This window comes from Sarcophilus harrisii, chromosome 6, assembly GCF_902635505.1.
Source record: "Sarcophilus harrisii chromosome 6, mSarHar1.11, whole genome shotgun sequence".
In the NCBI taxonomy this organism is placed as follows: Eukaryota; Metazoa; Chordata; class Mammalia; order Dasyuromorphia; family Dasyuridae; genus Sarcophilus; species Sarcophilus harrisii.
The window spans coordinates 240,918,596-240,936,799 of record NC_045431.1 but is presented as its reverse complement, the minus strand read 5'-3'; the positions used below and the strand labels follow the sequence as shown (position 1 = coordinate 240,936,799).

General features: G+C 57.6%; 1 protein-coding gene across 3 annotated transcripts; it reads right to left on the bottom strand.

Annotated features, from left to right (window-relative positions):
• Positions 1-4,627: 4,627 nt before the first annotated feature.
• LOC100926599 (RNA-binding protein 4B) lies at positions 4,628-16,736 on the bottom strand. 3 transcript variants are annotated; one of them, XR_004230051.1, is made up of 5 exons: positions 13,995-14,264; positions 12,800-13,223; positions 6,958-7,645; positions 5,237-5,318; positions 4,628-5,001 (listed from the first exon to the last, which is right to left on the bottom strand). XR_004230051.1 is itself a non-coding variant. In XM_031941688.1 (4 exons), exons 2-3 carry the CDS (start codon positions 13,209-13,211, stop codon positions 6,966-6,968), a joined length of 1,092 nt encoding a protein of 363 aa, XP_031797548.1. In that variant the 5' UTR covers positions 13,212-13,223; positions 16,682-16,736; the 3' UTR covers positions 5,108-5,236; positions 6,958-6,965. The 3 variants fall into 3 exon arrangements, 2 of the variants coding, with proteins under 2 accessions (XP_031797548.1, XP_031797547.1); XM_031941688.1 differs by lacking the exons at positions 4,628-5,001; positions 5,237-5,318; positions 13,995-14,264 and adding exons at positions 5,108-5,236; positions 16,682-16,736; XM_031941687.1 differs by lacking the exons at positions 4,628-5,001; positions 5,237-5,318 and adding an exon at positions 5,108-5,236.
• Positions 16,737-18,204: the final 1,468 nt, after the last annotated feature.

The window sequence follows — 18,204 nt, the reverse complement described above, 5'->3', positions numbered from 1 at the left end:
TTCAGAAGGAGAAGCCCGAGGGGACAGAAGCAGCTTGGCTGAGAGAACGAGTCTGAGGGGCTGCGGGTCCGTCCCTGGGAGCCATCAGGCAGCAGCTGGCGCTGTAGAAAGATGAAGATGCTCGGGGATGGAGCCTTGAAGGATGCGCAGGAGGATGCCAAGGTTATCTCCGAGATCAGGGAGGAAGACAAGGGGATGGAGGAGGGTAAGAGCCTCTTCTCCAGGGGTCACCTCCAGAGTTCTTCCTCCCCGAAGCCCTCCCAAACTAAGTGTTCCTGCCCCCTTCTTTATCTTTTCTAGAGCATTCGGACACAGTCTTGCTGTCACTGTGTACAGTGTATTCCGGTTCTGCTTGTTTGTCTCAGCCTCAGTTGGAGTCAGTCTCTCCAGGCCTTTCTACACTCGGCTCGCCCATCCTTTCTATGGGACGCTCCATCCCCTTGTGTGCCACAGCTTGCTCAGCCCTTCCCCCACCGGCGGGCACCCCTCCCTCCCCAATCCCTGCTCCCACAGAAAGAGCCGCTGCAGACATTTTTGCCCGCGAGGGTCGCGGTTTTCTGGCCCTTTGGGCGCGGGCCCAGATCGCCCTGGGAATGGGCGCCCCCCTCACACCTCACCACGACGCGCCGGCGTCCGGGCCCTCCCACACCCCCTGCCGTTTCAGCCGGTGCCGGAGGGGCGGAGGCGGCGCCTCGGTCTGCATCTCATGGTGATTCAGGGGCCTTCGGGAGCGCCTTCCTCCGAAAATTCCCATCTTTTGCCTCTTCATCCACGGGGCTGACGTGTCCTTATAACTGGCGGCGGCTTCCTGCGCTCCGGGACGGAGCCCGGTGTCACAAAGGCGGCCTGGGACCCCCCCCCTTCTGCCCCTGCTTCTGAGGGTCGGGTTTGTGCGACCCTTTTTGCCCTTTCCGACGGTCTCCGGTTCTTCAGCGGCCCCTCCCTCTCCCCAGGCCGTGGGCGCCTCCTTCCTGCCCAAGCCACGCCCCCGTTCGGACCTCCCGGGGACGGGTGGGGGCGGGGATCTGTGAGAGCCTCGGGCTCGGGAGCACGGGCGGGGGGGGTGGCTCCCGCTCACGCGCTGCTGGCCGAGCTCGGAGGGGCCCAACGGTCCTGGGAAGCGCCGGAGCGGGGGGGTGACCGAGACGTCCGGACCGCTCGCCCTCCCAAGGTCAGACTAGACGAAACTACTTCCGGCGGCGCCCGCTGTGGGAGCTCGGCCCCGGGGACCGGGGGAGGGGGAGGGGGAGACGGGAACGGAGGGGGGAGGGGGCGGCGCGGCGGGGTCAGGACCGCGTAGCTGGAAAGGGACGGAACCCCCCGGCCAGGCTCCGCCAAGGGCCTTCGGCTCTTTTCCTTCTCTAGTCCGGGCCAAAGGCCGGGTCTGGGAGGTGGAGGCCGGGGGGCGGCCCTGGGACTGGCGGGGGACGGAAAGGCGGAAGACCTCGGTCCCCCCGCCCCGCCCCCCCAAACCCCAGCGGCGCTGCCGAGCGCTTGTGAGGGGCGGGCTTTCCATGGTCTCGGGAACCTGCTGTGGGGGCGGGGAAGAAGCTGTCCAGCCGTCACTGCCGATGGGAATCGCGGGGGGGGGGAGAGGGGCGGCCCGCCCCGCCCCCTCGGGCTCCCGCTGCTCCCGCACCTTCCCTGCGGCCCTTCCATCACCTGAGGGGGCGGGGCAAGATGTCTGCTTCCCCCCCCCCACCCCCCAGTGCAACATCCGGGGCCCCTCCAGCATCTCCTCGGAGGCAGTTCTCGGAAGAGCAAACAATAAACCCGTAATAAAGACCTGAAGTGGCTTTTTCTCGTGCGGCGCAAGATAAACCCCCGAGCTCACACTGGATTTAACCTAGATTTCTACGTGTGGGTATAAAAGTTTTAATAAAAAAGAAAAAAGAATCCTTGCTTCTTGGGAAGTCTTGCCCTGGGGGTGGGCTCTTGAGGCTTGAGGTCTCCTCCCTCGGGGTCCCTGGCTGGGAGGAGGCCGGTGTGGGGAGGAAGCACGTTTCCCGAGATTCCCCCTCCGTGGGAGGGCTGGGGGCAGCGGGGCCCGGAGATCGCGGTGGGACCCCCAGGTTTCGCCAGCTCGTCAGTGCCAGAGGCCTGAGGTCCCGCGGCAGGGCCCACCCTCCCTCCCCTGAGTCCTGTGAGGGATTAGGGAGGCGGGAAAGGGAGTCCTGGCCGGTCAGGTGAATGTTCCCAGCAGAGCCAAGGCCCTGCCCCCACCCGGGTCCCGCTCTCCCATGGCCTCCTGCTCCCCCACTTGGCCCCACGCTTCTGGGAGTCAGGAGCTGCCTCGGGTTTTGCTGCCGATTCCCTGCGGCTCAGACAGAACAAAAGGTTGGGAGCCGGGCCCCTGTAATTAGGAGCAGCAGCAGGATGAGGACGGCGGATGGGAGGCTGGGGGGGCAGCGAGGCTTTCTGGCCCTTCTGGGCTCCGGAGATGGGAGCACACAAGGTATCATTAACGACAGAACGGCTTCTTTTTTTAAAGCCTCGTCCCCTTTTGAGGTTCAAATAACTGGGTTACTCAAGGTTAGGGGGTTCGGTCGGGGCTTTCTCCGGGTTTGCCCTCGGCCTCTGCCACCAAAGGTTGGATCTTGAGAAGCCTGAACAGACAGGACAGGTCTGGCTGGACTGGTCCCTCCCCCGCCCCTGGCGTCCTCCCCAGTGTACCCCCGATGTCCCCCAGCGGGGGCTGGCACCCCGACTCCTGCCCCCTGGGCCCCAGCCACCCCTGCCCGGAGCACCCCTGGCCACCCTTTGGGCCCATTCTCTGGCCCCAAAGCTTCTGCAGCAAACGTTTTCAGGGAAAAGCCCGTCTTTCCTGCGTGGAATCGGGGAGGCGTTTGTTCTCTCCTTCCCATGGCTGTGCGCTGGAACTCCTGCTCCGGCTGCATCCGGGTCTGGGCTTTTTGGCTTTTTTCCCACAGGCCCCTGGGAGAAGGGCAGGGAGAACCGCACCTAGGTCCCGGGCCCCACGTTCTAGGCGCAGCCTTTGAGAGGTAACGGCACAGAAGCTCCCCCAAGTGGGTGATGGGTAGCTCGGGGAAGGCTCGAGCCAGGAACCCGGGCGTTAGAAATAAATCCATCCTGGGTTATCGACAACAGGAGGCGCCGGGTCTTCAGAGGCTCCGACCCAGCTGCGAAAAGCAGGGAGCCACCCGCAAGTTTAGCCAGCTGGGAAATAAATGGGATGGCAGAAAAAGCAGGTCAGAAAGTGGCCCGACAGTAATGGGAGGTATGAAAAAACCAGTCTACACTGGGTCCCCAGGGAGTGATGGGAGGTGCAAAAAGCCCAAGGAGGGTGTGTCTAAACTGGGCCCTGACAGAGTAATGGGAGGTGCACAGGAGGGGTCCATTCTGGCCCAGCCCGGCCCTCAGAGAGACCCTGGTCCCCAGGAAGCACAGGAGTCTATTCTGGCCTGGCCCGGCCCATGGGGAAAGACCCCTCCCATCCCCGGGAAGCATGGGAGGGATCCATTCTGGCCCAGCCTGGCCGCTGGTGATTATCCTTAGCCAAAGGTCCTACCACCAGCTCCCTGCTGAGGCCGCCCCCCCCCCCCCCAAATGACCCTGCCCCTTAAAGTCCTTCATAACCAACCCTGGCCCCCTTTCCATTCCCCTCATTGTTCTCGTACCCACTCCCCATTTCATTGCTCACTCGATGAACTTGATACCGACCCTCCCCCAGCCTTAATTTTTGCGATAGCACAGGGAAGGTGCTTGGCAAAGTGTCTGACACACAGCAAGTGCCTAATAAACGCTCATCCCCTCACCAAATTTACATTCTGGTGGGAAAGTTAAGGCTTGTTCACAGACAAACAAGCAGCATGGGATGGAGGGAGGGACCACCACCCTCTGCAAGTGCTCCTCGGCCTATGCAGAGATGCAGCAGAGCTTAGCAGTGGGCCCCACCGCTGCAGGGGGACGAGGCCACACCTTCCCCTTTTCAGGGTCCCTTCGGACACCTGGGGGCCCATTCCCACGCTCGCTGGGTGGTGCTCACACAAGGTGGGGAGGGGGCGGGAGGAGACCCACTTTTTGGACCAAGACGAGAGGCCCTCTGTGCCCCGATGCCGTGCCCAGAGTTCCCTCCCCTTTGGAAGCTGCCGCAGGCGGGGGATGCTAATCCGAGGCCACCTGTTAAGTCACCACGGGTTGTGCAGCGTCCTAAACAGCTGTCTGTGAATTCCCCGGATCGCGGTCCGGAACATCGGGACTGCCGGCGCCGTCAATCATTCCCAGATAAAAGGAGGGGAACTTGTTAGGAAGAGGAACCCTCGATGTCTGTCGGCCCAGTTGAGCCACAAGATCCCGTGGGAACCGGGTTCCACCAGCTGCTCTCACCCAGTCAGGGAAATCCGAGTTCCAATCCCTCCTCAGACCTTCCCTGCTCGGGAACTTAACCACTGCCTGCCTTGGAAATAATAGCAGCCCTTCCCTGCCAGGGACATATGAGCCGCTAATTGTAAAGCACTTAGCGGGTGCCTGGCACACAGCAGGTGCTCTATAAATGCGGCTCTATCATTAACATCGCCCCCGCCCTTGCCGCCCGTCGAAGCCCTGCCCTTGTGCGGCATGATCTGCATTAAGCCTTAAATACCAGTTAGGAGAACAGGAAACCGGATCATTAGAAACGTTTATTTATTCAAAGGGGACGGGGGAGAGAAGGGATGAGTCGCCTCCAGCACATGCTGGCACCATGATCAGAGGTCGTTAAAAAAGCGCCCGCCCCCCGTGCCCCCTCACCCCCGCCCCCCCGGATCCCGGCACTCTCAGAAGGCCAGCTGCTGCAGCGTGACAGTCCAGATGGGGTGCAGAGTGAGAGCAAACGGGCTATTTGACACCAGACAGTCCCGTAAAGGGCCAGCAGGTCCTACTGCTGGGGGCCCCGGCCGGGAGCTGACCCCCCAGGAGAAGCCGGGAGGGAGAAGGAATCCAGGTTCCCTCAGGAGGGGCAAGGCCAGCAGAGTCCTTCCCACAGCCCGGGCTGCTCTCAGGCTGAGGAAAGAAGGAAATGTTGAATGAGAAGTTACACACAGCGCTCGTTAGCCGGAGAAAGAGCCACCTTAGAAGAATTAAATTAAGGGGAAAACAAAAAACCACAGTTGGTCACAAACTCCTTTGTTTACTGAAACATGAAGCAACGGGAACATCCCGGCAAAGGGGACCGCGCGAGCGAAGCAAGTTCTCCCATACGACCGCAGCCCGAGGGTTCAGCCCGCAAATATCCTACCTGAAAGAGAGCACAACACAAGAGGCTTATATACTGTCCGGAGGACGGCTGGGCTCCGAGTGCTAAGGCCCTGGCTCCCATCCTGTTTGTCGAGAGAAAACAGAGAACAAGCGTCAGTGCGGATCCCACGACTGCCCGGGGAGCTGCCCCCCAGGGGCGGGTGCTGAGCCCTGGAGGGAGCGGCCCAGGGCCCAGACTCGGGCCACACGTCTGCACCCTCCATCACTAATCAGGGCCCCGGACCGGGGAGCAGCGCAGTGTCGGGGGCTTTACAAGGAACACCACGCATTCGGGTTCCTGGAAGATCGTGGGCACGTGGGGACCCGGCCCGCTGCAGCGGGGTGCCCGCCTGCCACTGTTCACGGCTGATTCTAGCCTGAAAAACAATAGATTTCTCAAGGTGGAGAATGACCTGAACACAGATGGCAGGGAGCGTCCTTTGTCCTCAGATCTATAGCCCAGATCTTCCTGCTCTTGCTCCCACTGCAGCCAAACCCCAATAATTCACACAGGATCCTATGGGGTTTCTCCAGCCAGCGGGAGCTGGGGAAGACCCTGAGCTAGCACTAGGCTCCTATCTCCAAGCGGCAGACCCAGGGCAGTGTCCCAAGGGCCGGCCCACCACCGACTGGCGTCCATCCCCGCAGCCTCATCACCATCAGGCCCCTGGGGGTGCAGACACCAACAGCTCCCTGCTCGTGGGGCAAACTTCTGCAACCTTCTCTTCATCCTTTATCTAAAGGAAATCAAAACCTGCCTTCGGCTGAGACTGAGCCTTGGGCTTCTCTTTCAGGGACAGACGCCCCCTCATAAGAATGGGGGGACCCATGGTTGACACGGAGCTATTTCTACCCCCCCCACCAAGGGCACCCACAGTTTGGGGCAGCTTCCCCTAATCCCACCATCCCAAAAGAAGAGCCATCCTCAGAAGAGCCCTATGCTGAGTGCTCAACCCCAGGGAAAGAAAATCTCAATTTCTAGCAAGAGCAGCCCAGAAAACGCAGCTTAGAAGCCATCTCTCTCTCCTCTCCTCTCTCTCTCTCTCTCTCTCTCCTCTTAAGCAAAGTACATGAAAGAAAGCGGACGTCTCAGGCCGAGTTGGAAAGAATTGCCAGGAGACTCATGTTTCAGTCTATGGCCTAGACTGGGCACGGGATGAGCTGCCCAGTATCCCAGAGAGCCTGAGGTGGCCTATGGCCACCCAGCCCAAGTCTCAGACCTGTATTAGCTAGCAACATCGAGCCAGATGCTCTGGATCTCTGCTAAGGGAAGCCGCCTCACGTGGAGCCAGATCTAGAACAGTCAGCTTTCACCAAAGGGGAGGGAAGGGGAGTCTCCTCACCCCAAATGATGTGATCACCCCCTACTTTGTCCCAGGGCTACGGGGCCCAGCGGTCCCTGGCTTTGTCCATCTGCTGAAATGGAAATCGGTTAAGGATTGAGGCCCCTCCCCCCCCCCAGTCAGGAGTGCTTCTGTCCTTGGGAAAAAAGGAACTGCTCTCAGAAAAGATGTTATAGGAAACTGGAATCAAAGGAAAAGAAACGTTCTGACCACAGTGACCCTCCCGTCCTAGGCCAGAGAGAGAGGAGTTCAAAGGGTAACTGATACCTTGACGAGGCTGTTCCCAGCAGGAAGCGGAGGGCTTTCTTCTCTACAAAGCACTGTGTCCCTTTCACCTCAACTAAATCGAACCTCTCCGCCACACCCACCCCACTCTCACCTCGAGCTTTAAAAGGCCGAGTACCGCGCCCGGTCCGTATACTGGTCCCGTTCATACCGCGCCACGTCGTACAGAGAATTCCGCGCGGCTGCCGAGGCCTGGGACAGCTCATTCTCGTGCCCGTAACCGTAGCCCTCTCCAATAGTAGGGACCGCAGCTGCAGCTCGGCGCAGGGGGCTCCGGTCCCGCCCATAATAGGAGGAGGTAGCTGCGGTGGCGGCGGCGGCAGCGGCAGCCACGGCAGCGGTGGCGGCGGCAGCTCCTGAGGTCGGCAACAGGTGTCTATCATAAGGGTTGAGAGAGGTGGAGGTGAGGTGACTGGTCATGGCTGGGCTCTGGACTTGTGGGAGCTGGGACAGGGTCTGCTCTGCATAGTTGTACGCGGAGGCCGCCGCCGCTGCCGCCACCGCCTCATAAGACCTCACCCGGTAACGCTTATAATAGTCGAGCGCTCCGTACGGATTGTTGTAATACACGGACTCCCCGTAGCCCATGGTATAGGGCGCGCGAACAGCTCCGTACTGCTCGTTATACTGCTCGGTCAAGTCTGCTACACGGCCCGTCCGATCCACTGGACACTCTTTGGACCAGTGGCCCTCTTTCCCGCACCGATAGCAGCCGCTCTGGTCTCCCATCCCGGGGGCGGTCCGAAGCCGGCTGGTGGACAGCTGCACGTGCATTCGTTTGCCTTGAAGAAACAGACGCGAGAAAGTTGCTGTTACTCAGTCCCAGCCCGCCTCCCCTCCGCAACCAAGAGTGAGTTGGGTCAGAACCGGACGCCCGCAGGAACACGCACACGCACGCACACACGCCCCCCAGCTGCGGCACACGGGGCACTGGGGAGGGGAGAAAGAGTGTCCACCGAGTGTAATTGAGGTGAGAGCGGGAGGACTCGAATCCCTAGAAACCAGCCCTTTCGACTTCCCCCAGTGGCAGAACCAAGCATCCCTCCCCCAACTTTCCGATTATTTCGCACAGACGTAGACATTTTTTCCAAGTTTCTACTTCTCACTGCTAGGACTGCTACTCACTAGAACTCTGTCACGGAGGTTTCCAAATTAGTTTTTTTCAGAAGCACCTCGATTTGCAAAGATTTGGAAATCATCTTTCCACCCCCACCCCCCATTCTTGCCACCACACACGGTCTACCCATAGACTGCGCTTAGTAAACGGAGCCGTCAGCGTCTCTGCGCCTTGTGGTAGCCTAGGACCCAGAGGAAGGGTTGCTGCAGCCTTCCCTTTTGCAGGTTATCACCAGAGGGTTCTGAGGGGCTGCATGAACAAGGCTCATCTGCTTCACTCTGCAGGAGGCCTGGGACTGTGAGACACACTGGTCCACATCCCAGTTACCCAACCTCTTCCACCAGAGGTCAGTCAAGGCCCACAGTGCAAAGGAAAACCACTCATCTGCAGTCCCTCTACAAATGGAATCGGGACAAAAAGAACTCGAGACGGTACCAGTTTTCTGGGGACACTACGCTCGTCCCATCGTCCCCACAATGGAGATGTTCGGCATTTCGTCCTGCGGTGTTCGCCCCAAAAACTTCACGGGGGATCATCCACTCGATTAAAAATGCAGCATTTGTTTGAAGGCCTCTGGGCACCCAGACAAACATGCTACATCCATACTTCCCAGGAAACAACCATCTTGCCCAGGGACCCTTACAGGAAACACCCAGGCTGCTCAGAGGGGGCCTGGTGAAAAATGGGTACTTTGCGAGATAAATGGGTCCTAGAGCGCATAAGACTTTGGAAATCAAGGCAGCCCAGATGAGTCCGGTGCAGAGTACAGAGAGTGGGGATTGCGCGTTAGGATGACTCACATAAGGGCCGCTTAGAGCAAAACCAAACTGCATTTGTCCCCCTCCGTGATCAGCAAGGTGCTACCTCTTTAACAGACCTTGTTCTGGATGCAGCTATTCGACAGGAGGCCCCGTGCTCCACCATCCTGTTGGAAACAGCCCCGATTCAGAACGGCAGCCAGAACAGCGCCATGCACTGACCCTGAGAGGGGAGTGGGTTAGTGCAGGAACATCACTTTAGTAGAACGCATTCACGCCTCAATGTCTCATGACTTCGACCAACCCAAACCTCATCTAGTCCCTGCCTCCTCCGGCTCAGAAGAATCCATGTTTCTGGCTCTGTCACCGACACCAACACAACTGGCAAAACAGATGTCATGGTCATTAACGGTGTTCTCAAACTCTTAAGTTTTGACCAGGTAGTAAACTTGCCTATTTAAGTTTCCCCCATCTTCAAAACTGGAAGTTATTCAAGGGTCCTACAATACTGACTGAACTTGGAACAGTTCTATAGCTACAAACTCAAAATGGATAAAACTGATTGTGACCTCTGAAATTTGGACTGAGTGATTTACAAAATGGCGGTCTGGTTCTGGTGTGAATTTTTTCAAAGCAGCCAATCAGAATGATATCCAGAAGCTCATTTTGAAGACTGTTTTTCCCCTACTAACCAGGCTTTTCCAAGTTTCTGGATCAGCTTTGGAGAAGCGGGCCCCCAGAGGCTTTCTATTCTTGCTGCTAGTTCCAGTCTTCAGCCCTCCTTCATTCCTTTTGGTGGTTGGTAACATTTAGTTTGTAAACACCTATGGCATAATCCGTTTCTCTGTAGTGATATAGTAGGAGGCAACTAACTGTTTACCTGGAACTAAAACATCTTTCAAAACTGATGACTTTCCCATTTACTTCCGTAAGCTTTTGGAAAGGTTAGAGATGGGGCTTTTACTCGTGATTCCTGAAAAGCCTTACTAATAGCATCTGGAAAATGTCCTGCTTCTCTACTTCTACCATGTCTTAGGGGACACCAAGGCAAAGATATCTGAAAGAAGAACAAGAGGGTTAAAAACTGCCCCTCCCTGCTGCGTGAGGCGTGACCAAATCTCCCAGGAGTGACTTCTGCACTTCAAGAACCCCCAGTTGACTGCCGGTGGGGGGCTCCCTCCCAGGGCGGGTCCCAGCCCCTCCTAGGCTGCCCTACAGTCAGCCTGGTCATCGGCTCCTCCTGACTTAGCCAGGCGGGCCCTCCGTGGCCCCCATGGCCGGCCGGCCGTGCCCACGTGATGCTCCACTGGCATCGTCTTGACAATCTGGGGCTTCACCTCCATGCTGTGAGGTGAGGGCGTGGAGGGGAGTTCTGAGGCCCCCTTGCTCTGGAACACCAGTGGCACAGAGACGGGTCGTTTTCAGGGTGGGAACATAAGACAACACTCTGTCATCACTAACTCTAACCCTGCTAGATTCCACCTGCAGCACGCAGGGGGTTTGCCAGCATTCCCAGAGGGCCGGGACACAGCTGGCAAAGTAGCACACCCCCCAAAACTCATTTAAACGGCAAAGGCTGTACACCTGAGCCCTTGCAAATCATACTCAAAACAGCAAATTCTTGTTTATTTAGGAGTTCCCAAGGCTTTCTATCATGTATGGTTGTGACCAAGAGTTCCAGAAAAGACCTACTTAAATTTCTAGGCACCTTTCCTTTAAAAGAATGAGGGATTGCCTTTAATCCTAAGATGCCACGGAGCTATCTTGGCTAGCTTGCCTAGAGGAAGCTTAGAGCTTTTTCTTTCTCTTCCCTGGGCACAGGCTTGATGACACCACCTCCAAATGAAAAGTCAAAAAAAAAAAAAAAAAGCTTTAAACTGTCCAGAATAGGTGAATGATCCATTTGGAAACGCTAAGCTGGAGCTCTGCCAGATCTCAGTAACACAGCCCGGAATCTTGCACGGACAAAAAGTTCGTCCTTCTCATCTTGACATTTGGAAGTGGTGAGGCAAGTGGACCTAAGGCTCAATCTCTTGAGCCTGAGGAGAGAGCAACGAGGATGGAATGGCCAGGCAAGCTCAGACGCTAGCCCTGGGCCCGGTAGAGAAGGCCCAGCAGCCTCCTGGGTGCTCTTCGATTCTGTGTGTACACAAACATAAGGTTTGAGAGATACCCAGGTTGCCAACCCAACAGGCCAAGGTTCTCAAGTTTAATTGGCCGGGTTAGTTGGTTCCTAATTTGTAGATTCTGTCAAATTTTAAACTTCTATTATCTACGCTAAACTTTTTCTCATCATCTGAAAAACAAAACAAAACAGAATTGGTTACGAAAAAACCTCACCTGACAACAACAAACTGGGATTCTCTTTCCCATGGGATGATGGGGAAAGCCAAGAGCTGGGCAGAGCTTATGTTCTAGACTCAAAAAGGAAATCTCTTCTAAGTGTTCCAGGCCCTGAAGAATTGGCTGAGGCACCAACTATGGGGTTATTTAAACCTTTTTGCCTCCTTCCCCCTTCCCTTACCCCTAAATACACATATAACTTTCATCATTCTTTGATTTTTACTCAAAGGAATTAAGGGGGTGAAAATTTAAGGATAATGTGGTGAACTACAACACGGCTAGAGCACTTGCTTCCTAGTTTTCTTTTAACTAAAGCATTTTGCATTTGTTTTCTTTAGAAAAGTTTCCAATCCCCCCCCAAAATCCTACCCTCACAAAAATTCTCTTATGAATGGGAATTTCCAGATCATCAGCACTCAAGGAAAGAAACCAGGACAGCTTAAGCCTCAGCCCTAAGCAGCTTCCTGCCCGTGATAGTGGACTAACAGTTGGACGTAACATTCCCTTGTCTCCAGAAATGCTGTTAGTGTCAAGACACAATTCTATCTGTTTCCTCACTTTAACTTTCAATTCCGCAAACATCATTAAGCACCTGCTCCATGCAAAGCCCTGGATACTGTTCTCATGACAACTGTGAGAGGCTCAAAACAGGCTGCATTGCAACGCCAATTTTACAATAGGAAAAATGAGGCACCGAGAAGCAAAGTCCCAGAGCTCGTCAGTAGGAAGCCTGGAAGCCAGAGCTGACCTGGCTCCCTAAGCCCTTTCTGAGAGACTGGGAGGGGTAACATGACAGACCACGTGAGCTACCTCTTTTAGTCTCCCCCCTGGAAGTCAGCACAATCCCCCTGACTCTAATGCCTTCATCTGAGATGCGCTTGTCCAAGGTCCCGTGATGCAGTGAATACAGGCCCTCTCCCCCTCTCCCAGAATCTGCCTTCTTCCCTACTACGCCCAATTCTACCACAGTGGTGACAGAAGGGCCTGCCCGACCCCTCCGTGTGACCCAAAATAACGGTCATGCGATTGTGCTTTCCTACGTAACGGAGACTGCCAAAGACTTTTCTTCCATCCATCTCCAAGCCTATGCATTTTCTCAGAAAAATCCAGCACCTTTTCTCACTGTTCTAGCAATCTGTCAAGGGGCAGAGTGAGCACCATGGGCTCTTTTGCTTTGCTTACTTTGAAATCCATGAATGAAGAAACCGACCAGCCCAATCCCCAACCCCAGACTCACATTCTGCAGTGCGAGGGGGGGCCCGAGAGGCCCCGTCACTGCCAGTCACCCAAGACACTAAACAACGAGTCCCTCGGAGAACTCAAAGCACCAGGCAGTCCTCGTCCGTGTGGAAAAAACAAACCCCGCTAGCAGTAAGCCAGCTCCCTTAGGGCCTGGAGGGGAGTGACCACGGGACTGCAGCCTTTCTCACCCCAAAGAGACACTATTCCTTAGTGGACAAACTTGCAGAAAACTAACCAATTTAACATACTGGTCTACGTTTGTTCCCCCAAGAAGCGGATGGACGAGATCTCGGGACCCAGCACGGGAAGGGCCGAAGAATGTGACCTTGCTTCTCGGGAGGAAGCCGGCATGATCACAACTGGCACCCCACAATCGCCCTCGAGGGGATTTCTGGCTACACCGGGGGGCCACGAGGCCGTCCCCGAGGGCCAGCTGCCCTCCTGACCCGTGCTCCCCTCTCCCCAGGGCAGTTCACCTTGGAACTCGGTGTTGTCCAGGCCGCGGATGGCCTCCACGGCGTCCTCGGCGCGCTCCATGTGCACGAAGGCGTAGTCCTTGACGATGTCGCACTCGATCACGGGCCCGTACTCCTCGAACTTGGCGCGCAGCTCGAGGTTGGTGCACGTGGGGCTGATGTTGCCCACGTGCAGCTTGGTGGAGGCCTTGCTCTTGTTCTTGCTGGCCTCCACGTTGATGTTGACGCCGTGCAGCTTGTAGTGGTGCAGGTTGCGGATGGCGTCCTCGGCCGCCGTCTTGTCCTCGATGTGCACGAAGCCGTAGTTCTTGATGATGTCGCACTCGAGCACCTTCCCGTACTGCTCGAACAGAGAGCGGATCTCCTGCTCCGTCGCCTCGCGGGGCAGGTTGCCGATGAACAGCTTCACCATCTCGACAGCAGCCTGTGGGGGACAAGGACGCCGTCAGGGGCCTGACCCAGTGACCCTGGGCAAGCCACTGCCTCAGCTCCTCAGGTCTCAGACGGGCAGGGAGCAGCATTCATAGAGCGCTTGCTGAGTGCCAGCCCTCTCTGAGCCTGACCACCACGGCTCAGGCCCAATGGCTGTGAGGTCACGGGGTCACGGTGGGGTCAGAGGTCAAAGCCAGGCCTGGTCCCGAAGGAGGCTGAAGTCCCTCCCTTCCTGACTAGGAGTCTCTAGGAGCAGAGTCTCCGGAATCCCCAGCAAGGGGGAGGGAAGAGCTTCGTGTTCTCGGTAGGGGGAGTGAAGGCGGATCCAAGGGAAAGCCCGCGACCGTCAGCACGTATTGAGCGCCCTCTGTGTGCCCGCGCCGCGAGGGGGGAGGGGAAGCAGCTGTCTCGTCTGCAGCGCCGGCACAGCGAGCACTCAATAATACTAGCTCGGCCTGCGGAGGCAAGATGTGCATCCGGGGGGCAGCTCGGGGCATGCCGGGAGGGGCGGGCAGGTTTTGGGCTCGGGACTCAGTTTCGCCCCTCGGGAAGACCCGGGCCAGAGAATGGACTCTGGGAGTCACCTCAGGGAGCCCTCCGGGCACTCGGAGCCCCGCCCCTTCCCGCCCCTCCCCTGCCCCGCCTCCCAGACGGCAGAGCCCTCCCCGGCCCCGCCCCGCGCCGGCCCCGCCTGCAGAGGCCTCGCCCCCGAACGCGGCCCCCTCCCCCCCGTTCTCCCCCTCCCCCCAAGTCCCGGTCGCACCTCCGGGGGCGGCGGCGGCTCCCGCGTCTGTCAGAGACAACCCGACAAAATGGCGACGGCCGCTCGAGCCTCGGCGCGACCTCCCGACTCCGCGCCCGCCTCGCGCCGCGGCCGACGCACGCACGCACGCACGCACGCAGGAGGCAGGCACGAGCCCGGCGCGAGCGCGCCCGCCCGAGCACGAGCGCTCACCGCTGCGGCCGGCCAATCCCGCCGCCGCGCGCAAACAGCGTGAGCAAACGGGCGGGCCCCGCCTGCCTTTCTCTCCGCCCACAGGGCGGGGCGGGGCGATGACGCCAGAGCGCCCTGCCCCCGCCGGGCGACGCCCCCCAGGGCCGACCAATCCCCGCCTCGCAAACCGGGCCTTGTATCTTACGTCAAAAGGAAAGGGGCTGGACTGAACCATTGCGGGGTTCTTTGAACGGAGGGGGGGGGGGCGGGGGCGGGGGCGGATCGTTCCACTCGACGCCCGGGAAGGCGGAACGTGGAATTTTCGGTTAACCAGTTTCTCCCAGGCCACGTGGCCGCGGCGGGGGCCGTTCCATGGAAGGCCCGCGGAAGAGCTGCGGCCTGTCCCGGGCGCCTCGGGCCTGCGGCGGCTGCTATGGGCCTTCATAATGGGTCATGCCACCCGCAGCCGCGCGGGGGGGACAAAGGCCGCGGGGAGACGGCGCGGGCGTTGTCGGGAGAGGAGCCCGGGCCGGTTTGGGCCCGGCCGGGCGCCCCCGAGCCGTCCTGCCAGCGCCGGGCTGCCGTGAAGCCGCTAACAAAAATGCGCGCACGCGCGGGAACCCTGGGATGGGGGCGGGGCCCGAGCTCGCGCGCTCCGGTCCCCAGAGCTTTAGCACGGATCTCCGCTCCCTTAAGTGAGCCTTGACGCTGGGGCCAGTAGGTGACTTAGAGCGATCACTTTAGATTTTGAAAGCTCCGACCTGCTGCAAAAGCTCTGCTTCCACACCTGAAGCCCAAAGTCCCGGGACGGGGTCCCCCTCCCCCCTCCCCCCTCCCCCTCGAGATTTGTTCTGTTTTTGTAGAAAAGCCAGCAAGCCCCGGGCTCCTCCGGGGGGCCGTTTCTAACGAGTATTCTCATCACTGGTCTTTTAAAGATTGATTCCCTTTTCCCGCCTTTCTGCTCTATCGTATGCATTAAAAAAGGTGGGTCCGAGAAGAGGTCCACAGCCTCCCGGCCGCCGCGGGGCCCAGGCCCAGGGGAAGGGGAGCACCCGCTTCCCGCGGTCTCGGGCCGGGGCCCTGGAAACTCGGCCCTCTCTCGAGTTGAGAGCGAAGCGTGCGTATAGCGCCCCTCCTGGTGGCGAAAGCGGGTACTGCAGCGGGCCGTGGCAGGAGGGAGAGGGGAGGGAGGGCAGGGCCCGCGTCTGGAAGGGCTGAGTGCAGCCGCGGGGCGAGTCACCGGGTGTGTTTGCCTCAGTTTGCACATCTGTAAAGTGAGCTGGGAAAGGGAGCGGAAGCAGCACTCTCTCTGCCCCGAAATACCCCAAAGGGGATCTCCCCGAACCACAGCAATCACAGGGCTTGGATTGAAAACCCCTCATGAGGGGTGAGGAGCTTTAGCACAGATTTCAGCTGTTAAAACTTCGCTCCCTTAAATGTCTTTGAATATTAACGCTGTTGTCATTAGGTTACTTAGAATGATCATTTTAAATTTTAAACACTGTGATCTGTTGCAAAAGCTTTGGTTCCACATCTGAAAACCCAAACTTCCCGGGACGGTGTTTTTCTAGAGAAATCTCTCTAGAGATTTGGGTTTTTTTGTTGTTGTTGTTGTTGTTTTTTTTAGAAAACTCAACAATATCCAGATATACTTAGAGTCCTCCCTCTCTCCCTGGGAGTGCAGGATGGGAGAGGGTCATCATCAGGTTGCAGTTTGTCTGAAAAGGATCTGGGGGTTTTAGTGGACTTCAAACTTGACATGAATCTCAGTGTGATGAAGCAATGAAGAAGCCAGTTAAGGCATCAAGAAGGGCTGAGTTGGGAGCAGCTAGTTGGCACAGTGGGTAGAGCCCCAGCCCTGAGGTCAGAAGGACCTGAGTTCAAATGTAGACTCAGCCACTTAACAATTCCTAGCTGGGAAAGTCACTTAACCCCAATTGCCTCAGCAAAAAAAAAATAAACAAATAAATAAATAAAAATAAAAATAAAAGGCTGAGCTTCCAGAACTAAGGAATCCTCAGACTCCCTGTATCGCTCCTGCCATGTTCTGTCGATTTAAGAAGGTTGCTGTGAAGCTGCACAAGCATTGAGAGGATCAGTTGAAGTTACTGAGTGTGTTCACTCTGGAGAAGATCAGGGGAGGGGGGCTGCTGGGCCCTGGGAGCCAGAACAGGGGAAAATGGCTGGAAATTACAGAAAGGAATATCTAGGCTGGGGGAACTTCTAAGGATCAGAGATGGCTGCCAGAGTTGGATGTGGGTTCAAGTACTGCTGCCTACACTTAGTGATGACATCATCAGCTTCTGGGCGGGGCCTCAGCCTGCCTCCCTTGCTCAAATGGGATGTGACAAGGACTCATTCTGAACCTTTCCTGCCCCCCCCCCCCCCCCCCCAGCCAAGAGGAACACAGATATTGGGGAACTCTGAGAAAAGCATATTTGAAGCAAAGATACTTCCAGGAGGGTGTTAACTCAGTGGGATTGATGAGATAATGGTTCTCCAGTTCCCATACATACCTAGTATTCAACACGGTGATGTCATGGTTCCCATATATACTTGGTACTCAGTGTGATGTGTCATAGTTCTCTAGTTCCCACAGATACTCAGTACTTAGCATGGTGATGTGCTAAGGGAACCATGGTGATGTCATGGTTCCCTAGTCGACACATGCTCAGTGTGTTGTAATGATGTAATTGTACTGAGGTATTTAAGGGCTGAGAGGCCCAGAGATGAGAGAGTCCACCTTTGACCATCTTCCTGGTGGTCCTCCTGCCTTCTGCCTCCTTCATTGCACTAAGACCCCGGCTGGCCCCGAGGGCCTCCAGAGCCAGCCTGCACATTATGCCCCCTTTGGACACTGCTCCCCTTCTGCCTCAGTCCTCCTCCCCGAGGGCTGGTGACCTCTAAGCCCCCTCTCTGCCACGATGTGCTGGGCTCACCGCCGATGGCAGTGGCGCGTTGCCCTCCTGGCTCCTGAAGCCCCGGGGGGCCCTGGCCTTGCTGTGCTGGGTCTCTCCCTGGGCCCCTGGCTGCCTCCTTTGACTCCTGTTCTCAGAATTCAGCCAGTGCCTGGGGCCGACGACCTGGGCCATCAGACAGCTGGGAAGGAGGGTCCTGAGCAGCCTTAACTCACATCATAGATGAGTAGTTGAAGCCCCCAAGTCTGTGCCCTGGAGCAGCTTTCTGTGGGGACCCCAGGGTTGCATGCGCCCCCCTTCTCCGGCAGTCACCCACCACGTGCCAGGGGCTGTGCTCAGCTCAGTTTGCTCTTCCATCAGGCGGGTCCAAGCCTATTTAGGGCCCTCCTCCCTCCAAAGACTTGGTGAAGAATGGCATCTTGTCAGCGCCCGGGGTCTCTGAGGCCAGGGGGCTCAGTTTTCCTGACTCCCAACCCAATGTTCCTCCACTAAGCCCCCCTCCCTTGCCTGATCTGGCCCACCTTTCTCATTAAAAAAAGGTTCTGGGCTTTCCCCACGCCAGCCCCATGACGTCGTTTCCATGGACAAAGGCCAACAAGAAAGGGGAGGAGGAAGCTGCGAGTCTGGGCGGTGGTCCCCGGGGTCCTGGTCAGGAAGGTCCAACCGAGTCCTTCCTGCTCTGGTCCCAAGCTTCCTTGAGTGTCTCCGGGCATTTTTAAGGCTTCCCAGCCCTTTTTACCCACAATTTCCAGCATCCTCTGCTCAAAGTAGATGGACCCTTGTCATTGGAGCTCAGAGAGCGGCTCTGTTGGCAAACACCCCCCACACTTACACCTCCCCCACCCAAATCCCCTCCCCCCACACCCATGCCCTGTCACCCCTGCCCCTTCTCTGCCTACACCTTCAGTAAATGGGAGAGGAAGGACCCCTGGTGCCGCTCGGGACCTGTGATTTCCCCAGGCTCTCTGTGTCCGGGTCACACTGGGAGGCCACCCCCTCCCCCCGTGGTGGCCGTTCACGGTGCCCGCCTTCCACGGGTCACTGGGGGCCAGACTTTTTCACGTGGCCGTGCCCAGGAAGGTGGATTTATTACTTCTCTGCTCGGCCAGATCACATGCTCG